The 12,674-nt window shown below is 43.2% G+C and overlaps 1 protein-coding gene across 17 annotated transcripts in view; it reads left to right on the forward strand.

Moving 5' to 3' along the window:
* LOC123352512 (collagen alpha-1(XXVII) chain B-like) overlaps positions 1-12,674 on the forward strand; it is a 287,024-nt gene that overhangs the window by 63,867 nt on the left and 210,483 nt on the right. For all 17 annotated transcript variants that reach the window (XM_044992754.1, XM_044992742.1, XM_044992753.1 and 14 more), the window contains one exon: positions 11,252-11,322. In XM_044992754.1, the coding sequence (XP_044848689.1) occupies positions 11,252-11,322 (71 nt within the window). The remainder of the gene's footprint in view (positions 1-11,251; positions 11,323-12,674) is intronic.

The following is a 12,674-nucleotide window of genomic DNA, read 5'->3' on the forward strand; positions in this document are numbered from 1 at the left end:
TGTGCATGTGTGATGATATACACAAAGACTGAATTGGACTGTTCCCTTTTTGCCCAGGCTTTTCAGTCTTCCTCCCAGTCACACCTTGTGAATGCCGGGTGTCCTCTTTAGAGAAACACCTGCCTGGGTCTAACAGCCTGTGGATGGGAGAGTCTGACTCTGATCCATCTGTCAAAGGTGGAAACGCAGGAGGGGAGAGGGGGGCAGGGAAGACTGACTGGAGGCACTAGAGCAAAGGGAGAAGGCCCAGAGATATGAGAGATGTTTGGCAGGGCATGGTCACCTTACTGAGCACCCGCTTTTAGGCATGACAGGGTAGCACACCATTACTGTACCTATCATGAGGAGAGACAGGCTACAAATCCCAAGGAGCATCCAAATCCCGCTGAGGAAGCAGTTAGTACAGCAAGAAGCTGCAACTGAGGGAGGAGAGTACAGCATGGTAGCTTGCTGAGTATACTTCTTACGCTACTTCTTCAGATGTCTGATTCTCCCAGAATAATGGTTTCCTTTAGTTAAATACCTTGCAAGGGTATGTTGCTCATTCTTTCCCTCCTTAGCAGAGGTTGCTTGCCACCCTTCATGTTATCCCCTGACCTTTTTGTTTTGTTCTGTTTATGTTGATATTTGCTCCCAGAAGGCTGTGACTGTAAAATATGCCATTTCAGCAGCTGGATGTACGTCTTAAGGCCTCTAGTCTTAGTAAGCATCCCATTCCTCTTGAGCGTGCCTATTTCCACACCAGGGCAGGACATTTTGCATTCAATAGTTGCTCATTCCCGAAATGGTTTAATGCAGGGATTCTCAAACAGTGGTGCCTGAACCACGGGCAGTATGTGAGTTTGATGTTCCCTCCATCCACTTCACAACAATTTTTTTAAAGAAGATGGTACATGAGCCATTGGTCTAGTGCATTCACCCAGCAATGCTGTTTATAACGGAACCATTCTGGCGCATTCACACATGGTGTGATTGTATCGGTGCATTGTCATACTCCTGATGCACCCATCCCAGTGTGGCCAGAACCATTGCTGGCAGCAGGGGGTAATTTCCAAAAGTGAAGCGTACAACGCAGGATGGATTTAGACTGGATTGACTGAGCCAGCAGTTACTGCCTGTGGTAGGGTGAAATAAGTGTTGAACGCACTGAGAGAGCTAACAGCCTCATCCCAACCTATACAACCATGTGGACGCAAGGAAATTTGAGAGCTTAGTGACCTCTCATCAGTGGTTTGTTGCGGTGCCTTTTCAATGTATGAAGGCCCTTGCAGGCTGGAGAGCAGGTTTCTGCTCTCTGCTGCTGATTGATTGAATACATCAGGGCCACAGAAACTTCATGGTCTTCTTCAGCCACAGCTACATCTGTTTGATTAGACCCATGCGGCACAGGTGCCAGCTAATGACAATGTAGGAGGCTAGCCTAATATTTCTGGAGGCCTCTTCAGTGTGCCTGTTCTGTGTCCCAGCACTTCTGCATTGGCATCCTGGAAACATGCTTCGTTGGCCCTTCATGTGCCTACCTACCTCAAGATTGATGCACACAGCATTCATCTGCAATGCTGGCTACCAACAAGGCAGACTGTAATGCATCTTCTTCTTTTTTTTTTAAGGAAAGCTAGAAAGATCGTTTTGGGTGCCAGCTTGTCTGTAACAGGAAATTACTACCCCCGTCGCTCTCTGTAGGCAATTTCATGATAGATCATGGCACCACCGGACAAACCAAAAAACACGGAGACAACCAGCTGACCCTGTGTCCCCAACTGTCCAGTGCATATGTACAACAATCAGGAAAGCATAAGATCTAGCTCTGTAGATTCTTATACCATACCAAGTAGTGTGGTATCCTGGGGGTAGGAAGCATTGCCTAATGGATAGGGTACAGGACTAGGGTTACAAAGATCTGGGTTCAGTTTCCAGCTCTGCCAATCATTTGCTGTCACCTTGGGCAAATCCCTTAATCTACCCTCTGCCTTTGTTCCCGACGTGTAAAAAGTGATTGGAAGGGAGACTTCCCTACCTCCTCCTGAGGTTATCCATAATGGTTGTGCTCAAACACTATGATGACAAGGGCTGTAGAAGTACAGTATCTAAAGGGAGATGCCCTGTCCAAAGGCAAAGAAAGACACTGTACACCCTTGCCCCCCAACAGGCTAAATGTATTGGGGTCACAAAAAGAAATGACAGACTTTTATTTAGATGACAATGAAAACAAATGGGAATTCTATGAGCCTTTGCCAAACCCCATTCACAAAATCAAAGACTGCAAAGAGGCTTGTAGGAAGAACAAAATAGATGTTTGGTGACAGAACATGCTTAGCACTTTGGTTTTTTTTTTAAAGGGCTCCAGTTACATAACTGAGAACACAAAAGCAATGAGCTTATTGAGCGTTGTCACTGCACACAAAAGCAAGGTCAACAACCAGGCTGATAATGATACTGATCAAAGAGGAGCCCAAGGGTAAAATGCTGTTGCTGGTCCTCTAAACAGCATTTGAGTCATAACAAACTAATGTCTTGTCCTCCATTTAGTGAGTGAGGAGCCAGATCTTCAGCAACAGGAACTCAAAGGAAGAGAACTGGATTAAGTATTAGTGGATTAAGTATACTGACATGTTTGTCTAACCTGTTCTTAAAAAGCAGCAATGACAGGGATTCCTCAACCTCCCTAGGTAACCTGTTCCAGTGTTTAACTATCCTTAAATTAGAAAGTTTTCCCTGATATTTAACCGAAATCTCCATTGCTTCAATCTTAGCTGATTACTTCTTGTCCTGCCCTCAGCGGACATGAAGAACAATTGATCACCACCCTCTTTATAACAGCCTTTTACATATTTGAAAACTCTTATGTCTCCCTCTTAATCGTTTCTGCACTGTACAGACCCAGTTATTTCAACCTTTCTTTATACATCATGTTTTCTAAACCATTTATCATTTTTGTTGCTTTCTACTGGACTCTCCAATTTGTCCACATTTTCTTAAAGTGTGGTGCCCAAAACCAGGTGCAGTGCTCCAGCAGAGGCCTCACCAATGTCAGGTAGAGTGGAACAATTGCTTCTTGCAGGTTACAAACAATACTCTTGTTCATACACACCAGAATGACATTTGCCTTTTTCTCAATAGCATCATCAGTTCATGATCCACTATAACCCAAAGATCTGTTTTTGAAGTACTACTCTCTAGCCAGTCATTTCCCATTTTGTATTTGTGCATTTCAGTTTTTCCTTAAGCGTAGTACTTTGCACTTGTCTTTATTTAATTTAATTTTATTGCATTCAGACCAATTCTCTAACTGGTCAAGGTCATTGCGAATTCTAATCCAGTTCTCCAAAGTGCTTGCAAGCCCACCAGCTTGGTGTCATCTGCACATTTTATAAGATTACTCTCTCCACCATCATCCACAGGTTAACCTTTAGGCCTGCTTCACAGAAAGAATTGAATTGTATCTATATCTGCCCTACTTCCTGCTTCAAAATAAATTGTAGCAGCAAAAAGAGACAATCCCCCTAACTCAGCAGGTCCAGATAACTTGCATCCAAGAGTTTTAAGAGTTGGCTGAGGAGCTCGCTGTACCATTAATGTTGGTTTTCAGTAATGAGACACAGGGAGTTCCAGAGGACTGAAAGAGAACTTAATATTGTGCCAGTTTTTTTAAAAAGTGTAAGTGGGATGACCTGGGTAATTACAGGCCTGTCAGCCTGACATTGATGCTGGGCAGGATAATGGAGTGGCTGATATGGGGCTTGATTAATAAAGAATTAAAAAAGGGCAGTGTAATTAATGCAAATCAACATGGAAATAGATCTTGTCAAATTAATTCAATACTTTTAATGAGATTAAAAGTTTGATAAAAGTAATAGTGCTGACATAACGTATTTAGACTTCTGTAAGGTGGTTGACTTGGTACTGCATGACACTGATTAAAAAAATGAGAATTGTGTGTGCCATTTTAATCCATTTGATATAAAATTAACTGACTAACCGATGTCTCCAAATGTAATTGTAAAATGGGGAATCGCTATCAAGTGGGTGTGTTTCCAGTGAGGTCCCACTGGACCTACACTATGTAAGATTCTTATCAATGACCTGCAAGAAAACATAAAATCATCACCTTATAGAACTTGCAGATGACACAAAAATTGGAGAAGTAAATAATGAAGAGACCAGGGTGCTTATTCAGAGCAATCTGGATCACTTGGTAAATGAGATGCAGACAAATCATATGTGGTTTTAATACAGCTAAATGTAAATGTATGCATCCAGGAACAAAGAACAGTGGCCATACTTACAGCATGGGGGACTCTATCCCGGGAAGCAGTGACTGTGAAAAAGATTTGGGGGCTATGGTGGATAATCAGCTGAGCATGAGCTCCCAGTGTGACGCTGTGGCCAAAAGAGCTAATGTGAAGCTGGGATGCATAAACAGGGGAATCTCAAGTAGGAGTAGAGAGGTTATTTTATATCCATATTTGGCACTGGGGCGACTGCTGCTGGAATTCTGTGTCCAGTTCTGGTGCCCACAATTCAAGAAACATGTTGAAAAATTGGAGCGAATTCAGAGAAGAGTCTCACGAATGATTGAAGGATTAGAAAATGTGCCTTATAGTGAGAGACTCACAGAGCTTAATGTATTTAGCTTAACAAAGGGAAGGTGAACGGGTGACTCAATTACAGTCTATAAGTACTTATAATTGACATGGGGAACAAATGTTTAATAGGCTCTTCACTATAGCAGTGAAAGGTTTAGCATGAGCCAATGGCTGGAAGCTGAAGCTAGACGAATTGAGACTGAAAATAAGGTGTGTACGTTTTTGACCAAGAGGGTTATTAACAATTAGAGCAATTTACCAAGGGTTGTGGTGGATTCTCCCTCGCTGGCAATACTTAACTCAAGATTGGATGTTTTTCTAAAACTGGCTCTCAACCTTTCCAGATTACTGTACCTGTTTCAGGAGTCCGATTTGTCCTGCATACCCCCCAAGTTTCACCTCACTTAAAAACTACTTGCTTACAAAATCAGACCTAAAAGTGTCACAGCATGCTAATACTGAAAAATTGCTTATTTTCTCATTTTCAGGGCTGCCCAGAGGATTCAGGGGGCCTGGGGCAGGGCCGGGTCTTCGGCGGCGGTCCCTCTCGGAGGGAAGGACCCGCCGCCGAAGAATAAAGCGGTGGCAGTGGAGCAGCCTAAGTGCCGCCGATTCGCAGCTTTTTTTGTTGTTTTTTTTCCCCTGCCACTTGCAGTGCTTGTACTCACTAGGCAGCGCATGCCGCCAAAACCCGGAGTGGCTCACGAGGCCCCTGTGGGGCCCGGGGCCTGGGGCAAATTGCCCCATTTGCGACGCCCCCCCCCCCGGGCGGCCCTGCTCATTTTTACCATATAATAATAAAATAAATAAATTGTAATATAAATATTGTACTTACATTACAATGCATAGTATATAGAGCAGTATAAACAAGTCATTATCTGTACAAAAGTTTAGTTTGTACTGACTTTGCTAGTGCTTTTTATGTAGCCTGTTGTAAAACTAGGCAAATATCTAGATCAGTTGATGTACCCGCGGAAGATCCCTGCGTACGCCTGGTTGAGAACCACCGTTTTAAAAGATCTGCTCTAGGAATTATTTTGGGAAAGTTCTATGGCCTATGTTATACTGAAGGTCAGACTAGATGTTCTCAATGGTCCCTTTCAGGTCTTGGAATCTATGAACTGCTGTTTACTAAAGAAAATCAACTGTTTATTCCACTTTGATTCATAGAATGCATCCATGGCTCAAAACTGTCAGAGAAGCAGGTGTTTGTCCTATTTTTAAGGATGTGCAAATCCCAGCTACTTGTCAGGAAGGATGGCTCAGTGGTTTAAAGTATTAGATTTGAAATATAGTATATTAGAAAAAGTGGTTCAAATCCCATCAGAGTCAACTTAATTCTTCAGCTTTAGTCTTTTGGATATGACCTCAGAAAATTAGGTTCTGTGTGTGCTCTACATGTAGAGCCCTGCTAATCTGCGGATATCGTGAATTGGATGTGGATACTAATTTTGTATCCACACATGGGCACTAGAGATCCTATACTGTAAGAAAGGGGGAGTCTTGGTTGAAATTTCCTCTCCGTTGTCTGTCTACTATGTATCTGCCACTTTCCACCCCAGTGAAAGCTACTGTATAAGTGTAAGATATTTAAATTGGGCTTTAAATTAGAGTTGTCTAAAGAACCCGTGCCATACCGTCTTTCTGCATGGCTTATGCTAGGCTTTTATGAAAGCAAAGCATCTTTGTAATGCTATGTGCTACTGAATTGCTGTTGCCAGTGTCAGAGGTCCCACCCCATGTGAATGACTCTTCTCTTTCATCCTGCTCTGTTGAGTCACTCTGGTGTTGCTAGGAGCCACCTCCTCAAGGAAGCAGCAGTTTTTTGGTCCATCGTAGTTAGACAGATGTTTCCAAAGCTGTGTGTGAGTGCTCCATCAACACAGTGCTAATTGCATTTTCATCCTGAATTAAGATTAGAATTGGCAGAAGTTGAGATAGAGATACCCTGGGAAACTTGATGACAATAGTGGGTGTGTGTACACATTCTAAATTGTCACACTCCCGACACCCAATCATGGGAAAACAATGTCTCATAATCATCCCCCAGGATGAAGTTGAGTCTGGCTATATTTCAACCTCACACTATTCTTACCCAGAAATGTTGTAAAGACAGTGTTCCAAACCATTTAGCTTGGTATTCCCTGCAAAGTGCTGCCAAAATTCACGTACATCTTAGCTGATGTCTTAGGGCATGTGGTTTTTTCCCTTTCTTTCAGGCTACACTTGCAATGAGTTTTCAGTTCTCATCTTAAAATCTGGTGTGATAAGTACTTAGCATTCCAGAAGCGCACATTCTTATCTGTTCTTTGCTTAAAAGCAACTAAGGGCTGTTACCAGAGACAGCTTTCCTTTTTCCTCACTTGCAGCTGAGTGATTGCTTCTAGGTCAACTCCCCGGTTTCCAGTCTTTTGAAGTTATCGTGAAAACAATCTGGGCACAAAATCTGCCTTTCTGCCTCTTATGATGACAGTTGTTGATGACTGGGGTCAAAAATTGATGTTATTTGACTCCCCTCTCAGAAAAGTTACTTGCCTTGGGCAAGTGGAATTTTGCTATAGCATCTGGATGCTCTGATAGGCATTGTGTAAATAAATAAGAGGTCAGTGCTGCAGGACAGGATTCTGTCAAAGAACAATGTGAGGCGTCATTCATAAAGCAACATATGTATCCTTTAGGATCCCAAGAAGGGCACACAGTTTCTTTCTGATAGATGTATGATAAAGGTGAGGAGAGGCTTTTGATTTGTCAGGGACCAGAGTTTGATATTCTAGGCGTTATTGCGTTACTCACACCTCTAGACATTGAACTATTGCTTCAGTTGTGGATGATGAAACCTGACCAGGCAGCCGGAGCTTGGGTCTGAGTAGGTAAGTATTAGCAGCAGCAGTGTTGAGATAGCACCTTTGAACCCCAGGTGTGGACGGGGGCCCTGCTGTTCTAGGTGCTATACAGACACGAAATAAAAAGACTTTCACTGAGTATAGTGGGGAAACTGATTTTTGTTCACATTTTGTTTCGTGGGACAGTTTAAAGTCTGTACTCGTAGGCTGAGATTTTTCAGTTTCTATTGGGAACTAAGTATCCAAATGGGTTAGGCGTCTCTGAAAATCTCAGCCATGATGCTGTGTTTAGGATTTAGGCTCTTGGGCAGGACCTGTATGTGTTCACCTCTCAGAAACACTCTCCGACCTCATAGCAGGAAACATTCATTTAGTCTTTTCGAAGAGCAGTTCTCAGCAGCCGGATTCCATTTTTGTCCTTAGTGCAGAAGAAGGTACTCCTGAGTGATTAGTCCAAGATAAGATGATACTTTTTAGCAGTGGCTTTGTCGTCACTGAATCAGTGCATTCCTGTATGTTACAAAATATAGTGAATGCAAGGTAAGACGTGATAGGCTGAAGTCTGTGGGTTTGGTCCTACAGTCCATTCTGCAAATCAGTAGCTCCACTGAATTCATTGTGGCTAGCGTTGAATGGAAGTTACCCCTATGGAGAGACTGGAAGGGCACCTTCTCGGTCTTGAATGCAGGGCTTATGTGGTGGATAGGTCTTATGGTGGGTTTCACCTGGTGTCTCTGAGGGTTTGCAGGAACTAATTGAGCTTGCTGGAGATATTTGTTCTTGCTGTGATGCATGCATGTACACACCCATAGAGGGGTACTGTTATGGGTGACTCTGAAAATCACTAGCGATGGAATGGAGCAGAGATAAAGGAATAGATAGATCTGCTAGCTCTATATAAGGAGAAAACTCTCCCTTGCTTACTGCTACTCAAATCGCTTATGCAACCCTGTCACTGTATAGAGTTGTAACGGAAAAAGAGCTCACGTTATAAAAAACCTGCAATAATTAACAGCCCCATCAGACACAGGTCTGCCATTTGGAAGCAGCATTCACTTTTTCCATTAAGCTGGTATATTTTGCCAAAGTGTTTTTCTTCAGCATTCTGGCACTTGTCCTCATTCCAATCTTGTACTGTATTGGCTGTCTGAGGAGAGCAGCAGTGTGTCCAGTGCCAGCTGGAGCCTGTGCTGTGAATCCATCTCTTTTACTGCCCAGTCAGTGTCTGTGCAACAGAATCGTGTGCTAGATTTTCCCTGAAGCTTGTTCCCCTTGCTTGTTGGTCAACAGGAAATCTAGAAGCAAATTATGGGGATTTTCCCTTCCTCGCTGCCTTTTTTTATTAAAAATAATGGGCTTTAACTTGGTACATTTTGAGGGGTGACTCAATTGGTGACAGATTCATAGGGTTGTTTGGTACTATAAAAACATCCAGGCTGTATATAGACACAGAGGCCTTGTTCTCACTAGGAAAAAGGTGCTCTTCATTCATGTGAACTACCACATGGAATCAAAGAAAAGGTAAAATCTGAGTGACGACCAAGGCATTTTGCAGTCTTAACACTAGTTAGCAGGTTGTAGTAAACCCTGGGCTCTCTCTAACTCAACCTGCTAGTGTGTGAAAGCTACAAACTGCCTTGTCTTCACTAGGATTTTACCTCATTTTAATTACCATGAGTTAGTGAACACAAGTTAAGAACAATGTGCTTTTTTTCCTATTGAGGAAACACCCCCCGCCCCCACCCCTGACTAAGGCCCTTTTTTAAGCTCTGTGCAATAGCTGTGACTCTGCAGCCCATGCTCAACACAGAAGAACTAAGCCACATCTGAGTTCTAATAGATGGTGGTTTTTGTCAGTTTGACGGGTCACAGAAATGAGGGTCGGGGGTCCGAGCTGGCTTCTGGTCTTTTTTACATCACGCCTGTGGCATAAAGAGACCAGGAAGCAGCCAGGAATTCCACTGGGGCAGGGAGGGTTCCCTGGGTTGTATGTGGCTAGTGTAATGGTGCAGCAAGAAGAGTGGCTGGGATGCATTATTTAGCTATTCTGAGTTGTTGGGTGGTCCCTGGGGACCTTTATAACATGGGAATAAGTTAGAGCAGCCCTGGGGTCCCTCCTATGCCTGAAAGGTGAAGCCTGGAATCAGGAGCAAGGAGACTGCAAAATAACGATTTGGTCCATCAAATTAATTTCCCTGATGGTGTGGGATTGTTCCAGTGCTTTTTTTAGTCAGGTTTTAAAACCTAGCAAGCAGTGGGGTTCATGCATGGATTTCTCTACTAAAGTTAATAGGCCAGATGCTCGGCTGGTATAAATAGGTATAGCTTCACTGAAGTCAATGGAGCTGCATTGTTCTACAACAGCTGGTGGAAAGACCCAACCTAATAAAATACCTCTACAAAGCTTTTCGTGTGCAAGAGCTGAAACCAGAACGGCTGGGAAACACTACTCTAAAATATTCAAATAAATATACAATTATTTTCATTCACCAGCTATGAATAGGATCTATTTCATGTCTTTATCCCACTCCCACCCCGGATATAATATTGGTCTGACTGAAATGAAGTAGTACTAGCAACTTATGAATGATCCATGTTTTTTCTTTCTCTGGCGGAGGATTTTATATAGTTTACATTTTTGTCTCTTCCTCCAGCTGTCTAATGGCCTTGATACTTCAACCTAGCTATTAAATCTCCTCTAGAAGACGAGAGAATTTAATCTCGTAACTTTCCACAGATAGTTCTGAGTGAATTTAACCAAGGGGTTTCTTATGCTTTTGCATTATTTTGATACAGATCAAACAATTTGTGGGCTCAGGGGTGATTTCTGCTACCTTTCTGGTATAGCTTTTCCTCCCTGCTACCGCTTTCACTGGTACCTAGAAGCTTATAGTGTAGCTAACAGACAGCTTTGCCAAATGCAGCTTCACAGGTGTGAAACACAACCTTCCAGAGTATCAGAGGGGTAGCCGTGTTAGTCTGGTTCTGTAGAAGCAGAGGAGTGCCTCACATAACTTGGAATGCTGCAACTCCTATGGGCATTTATCTTAACCCCTACCACTGGCAAGCAAGATTTCTCTACACATTGAGCTAATGAGAAATGCATTAATGGTAGTGCTCTAACTGTGCTGGGTACCAAAGGGTAAACAGACTATCCCTTCTCTTTGTATCCTTTCTTTAGAAGAAAATAAATTAAACCACATAGGGCTTGTCGCAAAATTTGTTCTAGATGAATGTCAGAGCAGCAGGATTCAAACTTTGTTTACTCAGATGCAAAGGGAACTTAATGACACTTACTGTGTATCCTCTCATCCCCTTATACATACACTTTGGTCAAGTCCATCTTTCTCCTTATTTTGAATTGCTTCTGTGTGACTTTGCATCCTGGCATTCTACCCTGGACAGTGCTGCAGCAAACACGCAGCTTTGGTCTTTCTGTAGGACTGATGATCTGACACCCTTGACATCCCTGCATATAGCTCTGGTCCCGATTCAAGCGCTGATCCAAAGCCTGTTGCAGTCAATGGACAAGTTCCTATGGACATCAGTGGGCTTTTGATTGGGCCCTCAAGTAGGATTCTGGTTATGGAGTCCCAATAAGAAGCAAGCAGTCAGTTCTGTGCTGTGAGGGTCTGATCCTCCAGCTATTGTTGTTAATGACAACACCCTCCATTGACTTCAATAAATGCATGATTGAGCCCTTGTTCAGTATGAAGCTTATTTTTTTGGCCTTTAACAGCCAGACTTAAGTAATGTTTTATATTATAAATATTTTTAAATTGTAACAAAAACCTGATTTTTTTCCCCTTCTCTGATTTTTAGGGGATCCCTCTTTCTCTGGACTGTTTTATATTTTACCTGTTTCCTTGGATTCGCACAGGGGAGTTCTGAAGGTAAATTACACTTGTGTGTTTGTTTGTTTTTTGTCTGACAAAGAAAAACGTATAAGCAAATTTTAGCCAAGGGGCTTGGCTTCAGTTTAAATAACTTTATCTAATCAAGAGCCTAATGCGCAGACTTAATGTACTAACTTCTGCTGCTTTGCTGCTGCTAGTTCAAGTGCTGACCTGCGTAGGCTATCCAGACTGGGAGACCAGCAGTTAGGGCCAGACGTTTGAAGGTATCGGGGTGCCTAAAGATGCAGATGGACTCCTCATGGGATTTTCAGATCTATGTACATATCTTCATCTTTCGGCACCTAAATTATTTTTAAAAAAAAATGAGGTGGGTCACTAATGAGTTAAGCATCCCTGGGAGGCTGATAAGTATTATAATTAGGGCCCTACCATATTCACAGTTCATTTTGGTCAATTTCACGGTCATAGGATTTTTTAAAAATTGTAAATGTCATGATTCCAGCTATTTTAATCTGAAATTTCACAGTGTTGTAATTGTAGGGGTCCTGACCCAAAAAGGAGTTGTGTGGGAGTCACAAGATTATTGTAAGGGGCGTTGCGATACTGCTACCGTTACCTGTGCACTGCACTGCTCCTGGCGGCAGCGCTGCCTTCAAAGCTGGGCAGCTGGAGAGCGGCAGCTGCTGGCCAGGAGCACAGCTCTGAAGGCAGAGCCGCCGCCAGCACCAGCGCAGAAGGAAGGATGGCATGGTCTGGTATTGCCATCCTTCCTTCTGTGCTGCTGCTCACAGATCTGGACCCTCAGTCAGCAGCTGCCACTCTCTGGCTTCCCAGCTCTGAAGGCAGCAGTGCAGAAGTAAGGGTGGCATGGTATAGTATTGCCATCCTTACTTCTGTGCTGCTGGTGGGGGTTGCGGGGGGGTGCTGCCTTCAGAGCTGGGCACCCAGCCAATAGACACCGCTCTCCTACCTCCCAGCTCTGAAGGCAGTGCAGAAGTAAGGGTGATAATACCATGACCCCTCTAAAATAATTTTGCAACCCCCCTGTAACTCCCTTTTGGGTCAGGACCCCCAATTTGAGAAATGCTGTAAAACGTGAATAGTAAAGGTTAAAACATACAGAAGACCAGATTTCACGCTCTGTGGCGCATTTTTCATGGCCGTGAGTTTGGTAGGGCCCTAATTATAATCCCCATTTTACAGAAGCAGAATCTGAGGCACAAAGAGGATGTTGCCTGTTTCAAAAAAGGCTATGAAACCACCTGCTGCCCAGGTATGGGAAAACACCTGCTGCTGTTTTCCTTGAGTTTCATCACTTGGCACAATGCAATGCTGCGGATGCAATATAACTCCAATGTTATCCAGAGCAATAATAGAAGAATCCTAGT

Source organism: Mauremys mutica, chromosome 18 (genome assembly GCF_020497125.1).
Source record: "Mauremys mutica isolate MM-2020 ecotype Southern chromosome 18, ASM2049712v1, whole genome shotgun sequence".
Taxonomy (NCBI): domain Eukaryota; kingdom Metazoa; phylum Chordata; order Testudines; family Geoemydidae; genus Mauremys; species Mauremys mutica.